Below are 18,501 nucleotides of genomic sequence, written 5' to 3'. Positions count from 1 at the left end.
AAACTTTGATCTAGATAAGAAAACAAGCTTAGAGCAAGCACTCCTGTGGTGATGAAATTTGGGACAGAATCCATAAATATTACAATTATGGGAATACCTTGACTGGTGGGTTATTTCATGTTGAGATTCATTGGTTAACGGACAGAACTACGAACAAGAGGGGAGGTGATGGTAAGGAAGCCAATAAAAATACCTTTTTTATACGGTAACATGAATACTCAATAACAGTACGTGTATAGAACAATGATGAACAAGTTTTGTTTTTCAGTTCGAAATAATATAAAATATATTAAAAACTAAAATTATATTGCAAAAGGTGTTAAGAAATGTAGAACAAGAGGCCCAAGGGCCTTAACGGTCACCTGAGTATAATACAACAATTTAGAAGATCCATAGAGTATGAAATGAACTGAAAGGTGAAGCTTTGTCGCCCAAAAGCAAGAAAAATAGGGTGATCAGGATCAACAAAATAATTAGTCTAGTATTCATTAAGAGTTCCCCATTTACCACTCTCACCAGACAGTATAAAAACAAACTATCAGTGCTTCTGTACTCTTTTAATTCCTTGTTGGAATTGGTGCATTGTTACATCGGCCTCTCTTGGTCTTTGATGAACATTTAATAAGACAAGTTATTTTTGTCTCATTTTTATTTATCTATTACTTACAAGTCTACCTGATCATTAAAACTATGAAAGTACTTTTTGTATTATACAATAAAAATTCTTGCATAATTCTCTTATTCTATTAACCTTTCAAGTACATTATTTACAGTGATTAATTATCACACGTAAATGGCAAAGGGGAATAACTCCTCTCAGTACAATACAAATTAATAGAGCCCTGGCCTGGACCAAAACACTTGACCAAATAGTCCTGATCATGTTCAAAAATCTGTTAAAAATACCCTTCCTTATTCAAACTTTTACTCTTTTTTGCCTCTGATATGCCCAGGTGCAGAGAAGATTTTTAAAGCATTTTCACTATATAATAAATAGAGCCCCGCCATAACATCAGAACCTCTGATCCAGGGGTCATGAAATTCACAATTTTGGTAGAGTCACCCTTGCTTATCAAAATCATGTATTTGTTTAAATAATAACCATGAGTAGAGAAGAAGATTTTCAAAGAAATAATGCACTTTCACAATATGATCTATATAGCCTCACCCTAGCACCAGAACCCCTGACCCTGGGGTCAAGAATTTCACAATTTTGGTAGAGTCATCCTTGCTTATCATAACTATGTATTTACTTTGTTTCAATAATACCCAGGAGTAGAGAAGAAGATTTTCAAAGAAATAATGCAGTTTCACTATATGATCTATATAGCCCTACCCTAGCACCAAAACCCCTGACCCTGGGGTCATAAATTTCACAATTTTGGTAGAGTCACTCTTGCTTATCATAACTATGTATTCAATTTGTTTCAATAATACACAGGAGTAGAGAAGAAGATTTTCAAAGAAATAATGCAGTTTCACTATATGATCTATATAGCCCCGCCCTAGCACCAGAACTCCTGACCCTGGGGCTATGAATTTCACAATTTTGGTAGAGTCACTCTTGCTTATCATAACTATGTATTCAATTTGTTTAAATAATACCCAAGAGTAGAGAAGAAAATTTTCAAAGAAATAATGCAGTTTCACTATATGATCTATATAGCCCCGCCCTAGCACCAGAATCCCTGACCCTGGGGTCATGAATTTCACAATTTTGGTAGAGTCACTCGTGCTTATCATAACTATGTATTCAAATTGTTTCAATAATACCCAGGGGTAGAGAAGAAGATTTTCAAAAAAAAATAATGCACTTTCACTATATGATCTATATAGCCCCGCCCTAGCACCAGAACCCCTGACCCTGGGGCCATGAATTTCACAATTTTGGTAGAGGGCTCAATGCTTATTACAATCATGCCAACAGTTTGACTGCTTGATGTCCAGGAGTAAAGAAGATTTTTAAAGATTGCATTAATTTTGATGGTTTTGGCCCCACCCCTCAGGCCCCGGGGAGCCAGTGGCCACGAATTTCATAATTTTTGTTCCCCTTCACCCATAGATGCTATATGCTAAAATTGGTTGAAATTGGTTTGCTGGTTCCAGAGAAGAAGCTGAAAATGTTCAAAAGTTTACGACCGACGGACGACGCACGACGACGGACGAAAAGAGATAGCAATAGGTCACCTGAGTGACACAGGTGACCTAAAAATACACAGTAAGTGAACAACCTGGAAACATAATCAAAAGCTGGTCTTCAGTAAATCTGTAAGGACCCTTCTTCATTTCATCTCCATAAAGCTTAAGCGTTTTTTCAAGATCTTGAGGCGATAATTTACAGTCGAAGTATACTTTCAACGCATCTCTGGATATTCCTATCAGTTTTTCTATTACTCTCCAGTAATGTTTTTTCGACTCCTCATCAGATACTTGAAAAATGCCATGTTCCGAATGATGGTCCTCTATATCTGCATATTAATAAAGAATAAATTCAAGCACTAAAGAATTTTTTGTCACATTTCTAAATTTCTTAAAAGTCAAATGCAATAGTATTCTTGTTAGCTGTACATATTATTAACGTTTTACCGTTTAATTAGGTTAGAAAAAGTCGTACCTAGATGATAAAACAGTCGTAATGTAATTTAGGGACCGTGCGTTTAAAAATCACTACTTCTTAGATAGCGGTGTGGCAACACACTTTGAAAAAATTACGCACGTTAAATTTTTTTTCAAAGTACGTTAAAATTGATTGCCTTGCATATTAAATATTTTTAATCTTTCCTGAAGACTTGCATAGTTTTTTTTTTAGTTTTTAAATTTCGGTCCTTCTAAACTTTTTCCCTGAAAAGTTTGAAAATAAGCCCAAGACTGTTAAATTTATGCTTTTCGTAAATTTATTTATTTATTTGATGGATGTTGTATCAAGAGGTGACAACAAGGGAGAGTATGTTTAGCCTGGAAGCACAGAAACATTTTTAAGAACGTAATGCAAGCGTTTGTAGATCGTAAAGGTCCCAGAATATGATTCTGCTACATGTGGGGTGCCGATTTAAAATATTTATTTAGTGGTCAGAGTCCCTAGAACGAGTACAACGATACATGCATTTTTTATGTTAATCTCTTAAAATTTTACAAGTCAGCACACAAAACTTCTTTAAATTTAAAAATCTCATTCACTTAAATTAAATTTAAAATTTTCAGAATATAACATTGAATGGAATGGGAAATAAGGAATGACACGTAATAAATAAACTAGATGTTTTAATCTTGTAAGATCATAGATATGAATGAAATGAAATGTTACTGACATTCATAAATTAAATTTATAACAGATCTGTATCTGAATTGTTCTGTTGTCTAACTTGTTCATGCTAATTATTAACATTGACTTTACAAAAGATAGGATGTACATGTGTGTTAATCTATTATATATCACTTATTCAGAAGTAAGTAACATAAACTTTTGTTATTTTTACAACTATAGACTCTGCGCCTATAAAGAAGCCACTGGAGGAAATATATCTTGTTAAGAACCATTATTAAAGTTTAATTTTGTTTTACCGTGTTTCAAATCATGTTCCAAATCAGATGCTACACATCTGTCTAATATCCACATAATCCCCAGAAGTGAATCTGAAGGAATGGAGGATTGCATGTATTCTGGTTTTTATTTTTTGGATGATATAGACTGTATAGTTAATACATATATGTGCCCTAATCACAGGCAAAACTTGGACTTGCTTGGACTTTTTTATTGTTTTTGAGTCTCATTTGTGTATAAACTGATATTAAATGATCTAATATAATGACTTTTGAAAAATTATGAAAATTCTTTTTGCATTTTTGAGCTATTAGGAAATGGGACTTGTAAGAAAAAGTAGCCACTAAAATTTTATTTTTGGTTCTTCCAAGGATTTTCAAAGTTAAAATTGGGGACTTGGAAGAACAATCTGATTTGATTTATATTCTTAAGGAAGAGATTGCAAGGGTCCATGAAAAAAATCCGCTCTATGAATTTTTCTCATTTTTACATATAATTTGCCTTACGTTAATGGTATCATAATAAGAAAATGTCAACCATGGTCATCAGGGTTATAAGGAAGATATGGTTGCCATGGTAACCACCGTTTTTCAATATTTTGATATTTATGTAGTGAAATTTTAAGTATGCCATACAGATATCAAAATTGAAACAAATTAAATAATTTTCACCAGATATTAAATAATATGCTTTTTATTCATTGAAAATAAAAATTATATCAGAAACTATTGATAGATATAGTAATGCCACAGTTGCTTTGAGGAGTAGTCATTGTAAATTTGCAGTTATATTTTCACCCCAGGAGCAGTTTTCAACGTCTTGACAAAAAATTGTCCAATGAATTTTCCTAAAATTGATATATTTTGTAACAATTATTATAAGTGACTTATGGTTAAAATATGAAGTGGGGTCATCACATTCTTTTTTAAGCTACATGCATTTCAATACCACCCCCCCCCCTTCCTAAAATATTAAAAGTTTTCATAAATTTTAATCTGATGGTTTGTTGCTGAACCTTTAAAGTGCATAATCTGTTAAAAGACTATAAAAAAAAAAACAATACGTACAGATTAATAAAATATTTTTTTTCTGAAAATCTTGTGGTGGTTGCTCATTTTATACGTAGAGCAGAATGATATAAGTATCATGTACACAAAAAACAACAGTATGCACATTTTTTTTTTTTATTTTTCCATCTCCAAAATATTCATTCCGTTATTATTTCAATATAAATATATACATTCTAAACCAGTGCACAGTGGTCCAAGGGCCAAATTGTTCATGCTCTGAACACTGCACTGTGACTTGGAATCGGAAAGGGGGGTGGGTGGGGGGGGGGGGTGGGGTGGGGTGGGGGGGGGTAGTCACTTGAACACATTGATTGAGTAGATTATTTCAGAGAACTATACCGTATATAAAATAATTCTAGCTTTTATCTTATTTGACAAATTTTATTGATTTGCTATGAAATATTTACATTTGCAAATATTTTTCCTACACATTCATTGCAAGTTAGAAAACAGTTCATTTTCTCATGAACTAGGTAAATCTACATATCTCCATTGTGACGTCATAATACCACACTTGACGTCAAAACTATAGGCCTAGTGCAAACTGTTTTGTTTCCAAAATAATGGTTGAATGACTTTTATAAATTTGCGCTTCATGATCACGCGGTTCATTAAATATGCTGAGGTGAAGCGTCTTTGTTCATGTCCTCGTGAATTTTCAAAAATTAAATTAATTTTTCAAATATATTACCTTGAGCATGATGAGTTGAAATTTTTTTTTAAATGTATATAACGTTATGCTCAAAATAATTTTCTTTCTCAGGTATGCCTGGTACCTCCGTAGTTCCTCGATTGTCAGAGTTAGCCTTCTTACATGCGTATTTATTGATAGATTTGTGAAAACCTATCTGTTCTTTTCATCAGAAGTGTGTCGAGTTTCAATTCTTTTACCAAATACGACGCATAAAACAATTTACTACAACAAATGTTTACGCAATATATGTGTCGATGATTCAATGTTTACAATGCACATGGTCGATGTTAATGTTGAAAATGCTAGAGAAGATCTTACAGAGGAAAACAATTTCCTCTGCGATATTTTTTAAAAATACTTTCATGTCCAGCATGCAACCTGAAACTGGTCTGTACACGTATATATGAAAATCACATTCGTTTATGCTTCCATATACGCCTATATTCATTATAATCACTGAGAAAATCACACCGTCTGAAGCTTTTAGGAAATGATTGTCTATTCATAGATGTAAACCCTATAATAAAAAACACGATCTCAAATAAAATTCTAGTATTTGAATTAAAACTAGAGGACGTAAAGATCCAAGTATGAATTAAATTTATTCATGAAACAGATTACAGCGTTCAGAACTACGACAAAGGCTAGACGTGTCAAAACGAAAAAAAAAAAAAAAAACACATGGATAAAAAAAAAATCTGCGTCGACGCTCACCAACACTCTGCAACATCACATCTTTAGGGCCTATCTTATTCGTTCTCCGTTTAAAAAATATTGCCACGAAAACCTTTTATCATGGGCGTAATCATAATCACGCTTCTTATTCCGGAAATGGTTACCGTAAATGTTCTTTTTTTAAACATCACATGAGTCGATCACGTGACGCCATACAATCGCTTCCTTAAAGAGTAGTTGTCAATAGTTGAAGCATTATTCACGTACTTTAAAGAAACCACCTCCTTAAAAAGAAAATTGAAGATTTTACAAAAGGGGAAAATTAAATTTTTTCCATTTAATATATTAAAAAAAAAAAAACATAAAAAAAAAAAAAAAAAAACAAACAAACAAACAAACAAACAACAAAAAAACAAGGGGGGGGGGAGGGTTTGGTAGGGTTGGTAGGCTGAACTCTAAGGATGTTTTTGCTCAATGTGGTTAAATCAATTTTTGTTGAATCATTTTTAGTCTAAATAACGTTGACTTTAGTTCAATCTGATGAGAATTAAGAGGTTGAATGGTATAAGCAGAGGGGAAAAATAAAATAGATTTTTCATTGGATTTCTCCTGTAAGTGCTTTTGGAACTATTGAAAGAGAATTTTGTAAAGGGGCATTAACCATAGCTGAACTTAAGGTATTTCCACCCTCACGAATTTATGGGTTCAAAATAGAAAAACTGCACTTATTGTCACTGATCACTGAATATAGTTTAAATCTATTAATAATCACTAAAAATGGATAGGTAACCGTATTTTTAAAGACGTAAGACATACATAACCAGAAGTATATGTCAGCATTAAAAATCGAAAATTTTAGTAAACAGTATTATAGAAATTATGTAAAAACTGGTTCAAATACATAATTCTGATGCTGAAAGTTCCAACATAATTGTTACTTTATAAATATGTTTGAATTGTGAATTGTAACAGGGAAACCATTTAACATTAGAAGTACAATAAAGAAAATTCCTGAATGAAGATACATCAGGAGGAGTTACTGCCCTTAGCAACATATTTTTAAGGATTAAATAACTGATAAAATAGGGAAAATATTCACTCTTTTACTTAACAATATTTTTCATTACACCCACTGAAAAACATTCTTTCGAAAGATATTTTTCTATTGGGTATGAATTTAAATTAATAACAGTTTTTGCTAGAACCCATGACATTACAGGAGGGTGGAATTTCCTTAATGGGCTTTTCTGTTAAAAAAATATTGTTTTCATCATCTTAAACACTTCTGCATTTTCATGTTTAAATTTACTGAAAATATCATTGTGACCATGCTTGACACCGAATATCCTTCAGTAAAGGGGCATATTTCAAGTTTGTTCAAATAAATGGCCGAGCCCCATCCCAAGAGGAGATAATCAGGGGAAGCCAAAAATAGGGTGGGGTCATTTACATTTACATTTGCATAAATCTTAAGAAAAAGATGATGCAAAAGCTTCCTGATATATCAAATAATGGCCATAGGGTTTAAGGTGAAACCACAACAGGGAATCAAAGTATATAGGCAAAAAGTAAAAACAGCGGAGCCAGGATTTGTCATATTATGCAAAGAATTTTCGGGTAGTGCAGATTTCATTGTGTACTAATTATGGTCCCTGGGGCTAAGATGAGGCTAAAATGGAGACTCAATGAGAATACATGTAACATTTTCGGATATTCTTTTCAAGAATAGCAAAACCAAACTAAACCATATCAATTAATTTGAAAAGATTCCCAGGTTATGTGGATTTTAGTTTTTTCCTCAGATTGTCAACCTCTAGGTATGGAAGGAGATAAAATTTGGGACCAAATCTTAAATAGTGCTGGGGAGGAAAATCTTGGGGAACATCAAGGTCACTTTAATCATTATTGATGTTGAAGCATCATTATTTAGTGTTGACTAAAGGTTGTTCATGATGCATTACTTTGCACATGTTTCAAATACATGTATTTCAAGAACACGTCATAACAGATAAAATTCTAAACTTAGACCTTAATTAATTAACTGATCTTTCCATTGGGGACAAGGTCAACAGTAGAGCATGAATTTATCTTCTTGAATTGTCTAACAGTATACACTGCATCAATGTATGAAATATTTGGAGCAAGGTTCAAAATATCAAGAACCACGTAGATTTAGATATTTAATAAGAAATTATTAGGCAAAGAATATATAATACAGAATAATTTGACCTTAGGGTCAAAGGTCAAAGTGAGGAGAAGCTCATACCGTCATAGTAGTGCATGACTTATTTCCTGTTACAACTGCACCAATGTGGAATAAGGATATCTTGTTTCTCAAAGAACAAATCACTTCTAGTTATCTGAATTGTTAACAGGATATCATATAAAAATGCTCAAATTTGCATATTTTTGAACCTCCATGGCAACAATGTTTTTGAAAGTCTGCCCAATTTTATTTTTTAATTTTTTGTATACTCAAACAGTTACAAAATTTCATTATAAAGTTTATGAGCAGTTGTACAGATTTTTGTCAAACGCCCTTTAAAAATGTTTTAAATTCAGCTATTTTTTCAATGCTAAACTTTTCGCTTTTTCCCATTGCCATAGCAACGTAACAGAGGAACTTAATCCAATTTAATCAGTTAAAGTAGTACTTTCAATTTAGTCATCTTTAAAAAAAAAAAAAAGTAATGAAAACCATATTTTTGCGTGAAAATACACTTAATTATGTCAGTATTTGCCCGTTTTGAATGTAAAAAGTTGTTCTGGTAACTAAAGAAATGTTTCACCGTGGATACGACTCAGTGATTATGGTTGAAATCATTAATTTTGAAGTTTTCTTGTTATTTAAGACAGAAATAATCCATAGATACTATTTAAAAAAAAAAATCATATTTTTTACTTTCCATAGAAAGCTCAATGCTTATTGACATGGTCTCTTAACACTCTAAAGCCAAGGAAAATTTATGTATGATTTGGCAGTATCAGGAATTTCCAAAAAAATAAATAATGCTGAAATCAATGGAAACCAATACAAAATATTTTGTTTTAACAAAATATTTCATGAACTTTAAATTCACAATATTAACGGTTCAAATAACAATAATTAAATTCTTTTGATTTATTACATTAAATATTAAAATCTTTCAAAGACAGACAAAAATAGCTTAGTCGATCGAGGTTTTAAAAATCTTTCATCATAGCTTCAATAAATATAATGGATGATCTCTAGAATATATTGGGAAGCTAAAAATCAAAACTTACCTATAATTACTTGACTTTCATCATGTTCTTGCATCTCATATGATCTAGCATTTTTGAGGTCATCCCCTCTTTGCTACAAGCATAATTAAAAATGAAAAAAATATAATGATTACCTATGGAATAAAGCCCTAGTACGATATTTTTCAAGGTGTTTTGAATATGTTTGGAGTTCCATAGGATATAAGTCAATTCCGTACAAGAGTAAAAAAAATTTTCTAAAGGTTTTTGGGATCTTTGGGAATTTGAAATAAATTTAAACGTAGGCATTCTTTGGGTTGGAAACTAATGTATGTAAATGTAATGTAAGTCTGACATTTTATCCAAGACAAGAAGAACTGCTATTTTTCAAAATTAATTAGCAGGTTTTTAACCAATTCTTCAAATTTTTAGCTGTTATTTGGCAGTTCTAGGTTGTTCATTTGACATTAATTTTTAAGACTGCTGTGAATGCCGTCAGCTTATCTATGAAACATGCTAGCTATAAAAAAAACAAAAAAACAAAAAAAAAAAAACAAACCCATATTTCATTCAATATTCGTGGGCTTGCTTCTCTCATTGAGAAGCACCAATCAAATTCAAGCTTTCATAAATAGTTAGATAAGGATTCAGTTGACACCTCAAATGCACGTGTTACAAGTTGTTTATCATAGAACGGCTTTATGTGATTGGTTGAGAGATAAGAAAAACAATCAAGATTTGTAATTTTTCCGAAAGATGTCGCTACAGTCAGCCCACAAATATTGAATGAAATATGCCAGGGGTCAAACGGCAACGTGTTGACTCAGGACCCCTGGCTTGCGAGGATGACAGATGCATGAATAAACATATAAGTTAAGCTTATTTTGGCTTTAAAGGATGCAAATGTCAAATCTCTAAAATATTAAGATACTTTCTATGAAGTTCATACTTCTTTCTTTATGCCATCACCCATATGAATCTCGATAATTTTTATCCCTTTTAGGGCTTTAACCGGAAATTTTTTAATGAAAATTGAAACTTCAGTTTTTTTAAAGAATATTTTTTATGATATTTGAAAAAAAGATTTTTTGCAGTATTTGTCCTTGCAAAAAGACTAATCTACATTTTGACAAAAATTTGAGATGTCAGCATAATCATCTGAGAAGTCAACATCACTTTCTAACAAGTTATCATATTTATCTTACAAGTAAACATAATTTTTGACAAGTCAACATCAGTATCAGATAATTTATCATAACATTCCACAAGTAGAATAATTTAAATATAAATTATTTAGACTAGTCAGAATATTTGACAAAATGTGGGATATGTACGCATGTCGGCTTAACACTTAGTTACACATGTCCATGTACGTAGGGAAGCGTAAAGGTCCCTTAACTTGTTGTGTTATAACGTGAATTACGGAAGCGTAAAAATCTCTACACTTGTTGTTTATAACTTGTATATTGTCTTCTATTTTATTGTCTTATCAACATATAATGTGTTATAACTCCTTATTTTTTTTATTTATACAAATATTTTGAATTGTATTTCGATGTTTTTTTTACAAATTGTAAGTCAACATCTTTTATTTAATTGATTTTATTGCTAGAAGTGTTATCAACTTAAAAAATATTGATTTTAAGACATTAATCAAAGCAAGCCATTAAATATTATCAATATAGTTATGTCGATATATAACAATAAATATACAGTTATAACAATATAAATATATGAATATATCCGAGAAAGAAGTGAGCAAATATTTTTATTGAATTCACTTCGTGGGGGTGGGAATTCTATTGAATCTTCACTTCACTCGGGATTCAGTGAAAGATCCTGTACCATGTATTTGCTATCGTATACTATTATAGACTGATGCAGATTCAAAAATGTTTTGAAAAAGGGGGATTGAGAGACAGTTAGATCATAGGCATAGTCATAGGGGGCTACTGTCCCCATCACCACTTTTTAAGAGTGGGAGAGGAAAGAGTATCTTTGTGCCCCTCATCCATTATTTTTTACCTGAGTATAATATAGATCCGCTAATATATCCGAAAAATAAAGAAGAATATTCGCAGTTAGATAATTTAATCTCTTTTTCCCCTTTTATTTGGCTGATCCCCATTCCTTCCCCCTTTTAATTTTGTGACTAAGCTTGTGCAGATTGGCTGCCATGAAGCACATTTTTTTAACATCACTCTAAGTAATAAGATGTAAGATCTGATGTGTTCGAAACCATTGCAAGACGTGGAGACCGGTCCTTCGGATGAGACCGATATTTATACATTTTATATCATATATATTCTATCATGATTCACTGCTTATTTTTTTTAGTTCGAGGGGCGGGAAGGGTGTCAAGACTGGAGGTTCACGTTTATGTGGCAGATCCTACGTTTACCACAGAATAAAAAAAATACAATAAAATATTTACAGTTTTCATAGCCAGTGTCACTTTTATAATATTGTTACTTTCGCTTCATCCTCGAATAAGACTAGTACCAATTGTATTTATGAATTGAACATTAAAACAATTGGGGGGGGGGGGGGGTCAATAATTTTTTTAGTCACATCAATATTTAATTCTGTAATTCTGCATACTTTGTAAGCACATAATTTTCATTTCAAAGAGAGATTAGTGAATTTTATTCATAAGGAAAAATATTAAATTATTACTAGACTTACATATACAAATGTATTATTAATTTCTTATTAATTAGAATGAGTAAACTGGTTATTGCTTCAATGGAGACAATCTAACTGATCATGCCCCCCTCATTCCCTTCTTCAACACGTTTTTCTCTATAATCATACAACAAATATTTGAGACTTTACACATGGCACACTGTGCATGTGCCGTCAATAAATCTGAGTGATTTGACGTTTCTTTAGAATTCCCGCGCCCGCGAAATTAGTTGGAAAACAATATTTTCAAACTTTACCCATAGAAATACTAGCATACATATATTAATTTAACTATTATGCATATATTTTTATTGTTGTGTGTTGAGCTAACTACATCGATATCTTTAATTGTCAGATTTTTCAATTAATATTTTTTAAGTCGATATGTATTTTAGCAATAAAATCCATCATACAGAAAAGACGCTTTAAATTATGTGAAAATACCCAGATACAATATGCAACATGTAAATGAAGATAGGAAATCATAACAGATTATAGGTTGATAAAACAATAAAAAGTAAGACAATGTACAAAAACATAACATAACAAGTGTGGAGACCTTTACGTTTCCGTATGTACGACATACAAAACCCCTTTTTTCATATCCATTGTGTCTTATTTAACAACTTACAGGTTTTTGAGGTTACCAATAAAAGATGTAAATGAATGTAAGAAAGTCCATGACTGGAATTTATGATATAAAAATAAGTACCATTTTATATGATATGATTTCTATTTTATTAGTAGGAATTTTCTTACGGGAACGAATGTTTTCTATTTAATAAACCGTGTAGAAAATACTTCGAGATATTTAAGGATATTACATGAATAAAAAATGATAGCTCAGTTAGATGAAATATATGGAGATAACGAACAGTATTCAAGCTCAAAAGTCCATTATACAATACAAAATAGGAGCAGAGCAAACACGGACCTCCAAACATCAGAGGTGGGATTTACATGTAATCTAGCAACATTGTTGTGTTAAAGAAATGTTTTAATGTAACTAATTTTTTATACATGTCAAACTTTTGTTATCGCATTATCTTTACCTGATTGGAGAAATACCGTCTTGTTGGATTTGTCCCTTCTCTCGACCTTATCCTAAGATTTCTCTCTTTCCTCTAAAATGATTGCATAGAATTTATGTTTTCTACTTTCAAATTGAATCTTGAAAAAATTATATAATAAATTGGCTAAAAGAAGTGAACATAAAGGATTTTAACTTACCCAATATTTAATCATTTTTCTCCAATTAACATTGTGTGGTGCATTCGAATTACAAAAACATTCGCCTTTTTCGGCAGCTTTTGCAGAGCCAACTGCTTCCTCTTCTAAAATAAACCGTCCTTCACTTTCCTTCGTTATTTTGTCCTTCTCCATACAACTGAATCCAACCTCATACTCCACTGCTTTGTGAAAAGTTTTTACAACGGAACTCAGGATTTTTTCGACTGTGTCTCGAACCTTGCATGTATCACTCGAATGCAATGATCTTGAAATACTGTACACCAATAGCTGAATCGATGTTTTGTTAACTCCAATAGCTATTATAAACCCCTTTGGCTTGTGCTCTAGCAGAACAATGTTTTTGAACAATCCAGGTGTGCCATCTATTTCAAGGAATTTCCATTCGTGCATACAACTAACGACAACTCTTTGGAAAAAGAAATGGTGCAGACAATGCTTGAATCGGAAACATATGACTGACGTTTTTTCATAACGCTCTGAAGATATTCTCGCGAGAAGTGAAGTTTGGATATCCATTTTGTTGACACATGGAATGTAATGAAAGTTCTTTCCAATGACTAAAAGGCCCAGTCGTTCCATATATTTTAGAATAATGTCTCCGTATTCTTTGAAGTCTTTGTCACCATGAGATTCCCAGAAGTCTACCAGAGTTTTACATGGTAGCTTTCCTAAATGATAGAAGTTGTTCCAATCTTTCGGTTTTGAGAAAAAGTCCTTAATCCAAAGAAATTGTTGGTTTGGGTTATTAGTATCTTTCATCGCATTTCCTTGGTTTTCATCCATTGTTATGGATTTGAATGCATCAATAAACCATTGGACATCAAGAATGGCTACACTGTTCAAGGACGTTTCATTGAAGAAGAGAATATATCCAATATCATGGAAAAACTGCAGCATGTCTTGAATTTTAACTGTTTCTTTCTTCAGATTAAATCTTTTTGTCATCTCTGACACATGCATGACTTTGACTCCGGAAAGTTCTAAATCTCTTTCAACGGATAACCAAAAGGAGGGAATGAATTCTCCCCAATGCGAATACTGCTGTTCTCCATTCTCAGGCGATAAGAGGTGAAGGAGAAGCTTCTGAATGTCAAATATCTTTTCCTTATCTTCGGGGGTAGCTCCAATTTCAAAATATCTTTGTGTAGAAATGTGCTTTTTCAGATTTTGTTCTTCAGGTAACGAATGTAGAATTTCGTCAAAAAAATTTTCGTTCGATGTCTGAAGCAAAATAAGCAAAGTTTAAGACTGAGATTGGATGATAATTTATAAAAGACATAAAAGTTCTTATCTTAATAAATAAACTCCTTACAATGAGGTTTATTATAAAACATTGTTTTTCTTGAAATTATTTCATTAAAATATTAATTGAATGAATGTATGTGTTCTTATAGAGTTCTTATAGTCCAATTCAAATGAGGAGACCTCAGAAACTTTGGTTGAAGTGCCATAAACTTTGACCTATACTTAAATACTTCTGTGAACAATTAAAACATGTTAAATGCTCTTTTTGGAAACATATTGCTACTTAATCATAAAAGAAGCAAACAATTAAAAGATATGATGAATTTTGCATTTTTGATATGTCTTTTACATTCATGATTGATTTGCTACAAATCAACTATTATTTGCCAAATCTTTTATTCGCGAACCGTGTGTCTGAAACGCATCCGCGACTATTAGTTTTTGCGACTGAAAAAAAAAATATACATACACAATCGAAAAATACATATACGTTCACACCGATAAATATAGTAAAAAAATGTCGCAGAACAAAACTAGGTTGCTTTTTGAACAGGACAAATTTTTACTATGTATGTGATGAATTCACTTTTTGCAGAACTATTTTTTAGCAACATTTCGCTGGAATCCCTTCAATGCATCATATTAGTCGTTGACTTATTTTGAGCAAAAACTGGTCTTTTTTTTTTAATCAATCTAAGTTTTTTTTTATTCATTTGGGTTTAAGTAACCTTTTTCTTGCATTGAGAACCTCTCTTGTGCTTTTTGAGCTATGACAATGATGTTAATAATAAATAAAACCATTTTCTTTGAAACGGTATTAATACTTTAATTTATCCTTTTCCAAGTATACGAGAAATTCTGAAAACGCAATACAGAAACTTATCTAGAATCAACCCCAACTGAATATAAATATCTTTAGTCAAGACATGACGACTAAAAACATATCCATGGGACACCTGAACCGCAGTGGAACTCAGTTCCATACTTAGAAAACTTTCTTTGGGAAACGTAATTATTGATCAAGTCGCGTTAAGTTTTTTTTTCATGAAAAATAGAAGAACCAGGGAGTTAAAGTAAAATGTAGAAATTCAATTTTAAAATTATTTTTTTGTTCATTTCCTTCACAAAAGAAATATTTTCTTTCTAATCCATAATGAAGGAGAAGACACATTAAACCACAGTGTTTGTTAAAAGTGCGTCGTGTTCTCTGCTCAATTTTGTCAAAATTTTTCGGGTTACCTTTTCATATACAATTAATATATTAAAATTGTCCTCATGATCTAAATATGAATTTTATGTAACTTCAAAACTGATGTTTAAAAAATTTATATTATTTCTACCTACAAGATATACAATACAGATGTATTATCCTCTATGGTTTTTAAAATGCGCATTCTAATGCTATGCGTATTCGACAACAGTTCAAAACATGTCATAAAGGACTTAGCTAAGTTACTGATAGCTGAGTACTAATTTGAATTTAAAAAAAAAAACAAACAAACACGAGAATGGACCTTACTGGCATTTACAGAATTACAAAGAAAATTACGTTAAGCAATTTTTTCTTATAGAAACTAAAAGATTTTTTTTTCTACTTTCTCTTTTCATACAAAAATTAAACATTTCTACTCTAATCCATAATAAACATGACTCATTAGTCAACAGTGGTTACGTAATGGATAAATAACGAGATGGTGTTAAATAGTTTAGAGAAAACAATCCCTCCGAGGGCCTTCGGCCCTCGGAGGGAATGTTTTCTCTAAACTATTCAACACTATCGAGTTATTTATCTTACTTAAAAAACTTCTCCACTTTGGACCCTAAAGAAACATCTAACCATTCATATATCTAACTTTGCTGTAATACAATGGGATCTATCCCATTTAGATATCCAACAGTGACAAAATACAATAGCCTAATCGAACACCCCTTTTATTCATGGATTAGTGAGCATGAAACTGCATGGTGCTAATGTCATTTCATTGTGCTGAACAGTCATGAAATCAGACGAAGAATAGTTTTAAATCCAAAGTAAAAAAAGGGAGGTTCAGATAGTGTTTTGAATTTACTTTAGACCTGAAAACAGAGGAAAACTACAGAATTTTGATAAAAGGTTGGAAATCTATCATTACATATAAGATGATGATTTGTTGAGGAAAGGTAATGGAATCTTATGGAGTTCCATTCTGACAATACTTCTAGAAGTGCTAAAACAGATGAAAGGATTGTAAGTGTTATGCGGGACCCGCCTTAAAAATATTCCATATCAAGATCTGAAATAAAAAAAAGGTGACGAAAAATAGATGAGCTATCAATTTATTTAATTGTTTTGGGAAGTACTCTGGAAAAGTATGCGAACATTCTGTTAAAAAACTATCGGATAAATATTGGATATTTTAGGACTACAAGAGTCTAATAGTGTGCAAATTTTTGAGGAATTGTAATCTTTGTGAGCATTGGAAGTACATTTTAACACGATTCTAATGGTGATTCCGTGTGCATTGCAATGGACATAAATTCTAATATTGTGAAAAATTCGGAGTAATTATTTTTTATGTGCATTGGAAATACACTGTACATTTGAAACTCTTTTATCTCTTTTGTTCATTGCTTACCGGTAATTATTTTTGTATGCACAGTCGGATATTTAAATATCCAACCGATAGGCAGTTGGATATTTGAAAATCCAACTGATGGCCAGTTGGATCTTTAAATATCCAAATAGTGATGGTTGAACCGGTAAAATATACCTAGACTAATAACAATGGGTGACGTCATTGAAGTTTTTTTTTAATAGATACGAGTCGTGTTATCATCTCGAAATAACAAAGCTATCATGTTTATTGATCCTTATACCCAATTTGGAAAAAAAAATCCTGAAGTTTGAATTCTGCGTCTTTCTTTAAAGTGCTAATACCATTTAAGTATTTTCGCACTTCATACTTCCCGAGCGTCAGGGGTGAGCGTCTATATACAATGCTACTAAAATCTGTAAAACAAGGATAAAAACAAGCTTTTGTTCAGTGAGCTACAAAGTTATAAAGCTGGGTCTTAAAGCTGTCCAGTGTCTTGGCCTCCACTATCCCCCCTGGAAGCTTGTTCCAAAGCCTTATCGCTTGGGGGAAGAGTGAAGAGTGGTACATTGTGGTCCTTGCGTGTGGTATAGGAACCGCATAGTGTGGCCTCTGGTCCGCTGCACCATATGTTGTAGATGTTGATCAGCTGGAATGTCTACTAGGTGGTATACAATACTGTATAACGTAACAACTAGTGCTGTATCTCATCGTTGTTTTAGAGTTTACCACTGGAGGTGTTGTTAAAGCATGGATGTTACACTACTGGTGCGGTAATAGTCTCCAGTGGCAAACCGTGCTGCTCTACGTTGTACTGCCTCAAGCTTAGTGATGTTATGTTTAGTTTCTGGTCTCCAAACACTAGCGGCGTACTCCAGAGTTGGTCTCATTAGTTAGAAGTAACATTATGCCTTGATGGTTGTTAGACATCGGCAGATGTTTCTTCCGAGGAAAGCCAGGCTGGAGTTGGCTTTTTTGTGATTTTATCCAAACGTGTGTCCAAGCTAATATTTTTCTGTAAAGTCACTCTAAGAAACTCTGCTTGGTCAACGTTGTTGAGGACTTGACCTTGTATAGAATAACTGGCTAGCAGTGGAGATCATCAATTGGTTACCCACGACACCTCACATTTGTCCGGTTTAAACCTCATTTGTCAACGGTCCTCCCACTGCTGTAGATGGATTAAGTCTTTGTGCAGCATTTCTTGGTCCTCTTTTTCCCTTATCCTTCGATACAAGAGGCATTCGTCTGTTTGTTGATGTCACTGTAGAGGACATGTCGTTTATGAAGACTAGGAACAGTTATGGACCTAGGACAGTTTCCTGTGGGACGTCTGAAGAAACTGGTGTGGCAGATGATGACTGGCCATGAAGAACAACACAATGGGTGCGGTTAAGGAGAAAGTTTGTGATTCACTCATGTGTTTTAAAAGTTGAAAGTCACAATAATATATCTTTTTGAAGATTAAAAAAATGAAACAGAACAGACTAAAATTTCTTAAGAGGAAGAACTAGTCAAATATAAATATTAATTCTGATATATATG

At 32.4% G+C, this 18,501-nt stretch overlaps 2 protein-coding genes across 4 annotated transcripts in view; both read right to left on the bottom strand.

Moving 5' to 3' along the window:
- LOC133202710 (uncharacterized) overlaps positions 1–14,056 on the bottom strand; it is a 50,207-nt gene extending 36,151 nt beyond the window's left edge. For all 3 annotated transcript variants that reach the window (XR_009723283.1, XM_061338571.1, XM_061338570.1), the window contains exons 1-4: positions 13,118–14,056; positions 12,940–13,011; positions 9,245–9,317; positions 2,232–2,468 (exon numbers count right to left, since the gene is read on the bottom strand). Coding sequence is in view for 2 of the 3 variants with exons in the window: in XM_061338571.1 (XP_061194555.1) it covers positions 2,232–2,468; positions 9,245–9,317; positions 12,940–13,011; positions 13,118–14,035 (1,300 nt within the window). In the remaining variant the exon portion in view is untranslated. The remainder of the gene's footprint in view (positions 1–2,231; positions 2,469–9,244; positions 9,318–12,939; positions 13,012–13,117) is intronic.
- Positions 14,046–18,501, bottom strand: part of LOC133202896 (leucine-rich repeat serine/threonine-protein kinase 2-like) — a 72,510-nt gene continuing 68,054 nt past the window's right edge. Inside the window, exons 5-6 of the mRNA XM_061338761.1 lie at positions 14,142–14,359; positions 14,046–14,049 (exon numbers count right to left, since the gene is read on the bottom strand). Of these exons, the coding sequence (XP_061194745.1) occupies positions 14,046–14,049; positions 14,142–14,359 (222 nt within the window). The remainder of the gene's footprint in view (positions 14,050–14,141; positions 14,360–18,501) is intronic.

Source organism: Saccostrea echinata, unplaced genomic scaffold (assembly GCF_033153115.1).
Source record: "Saccostrea echinata isolate AGI-Se365-2 ecotype Australia unplaced genomic scaffold, CSIRO_AGI_Sech_v1 ptg000047l, whole genome shotgun sequence".
Lineage (NCBI taxonomy): Eukaryota > Metazoa > Mollusca > Bivalvia > Ostreida > Ostreidae > Saccostrea > Saccostrea echinata.
This window is presented reverse-complemented; position numbering and strand designations above follow the sequence as displayed.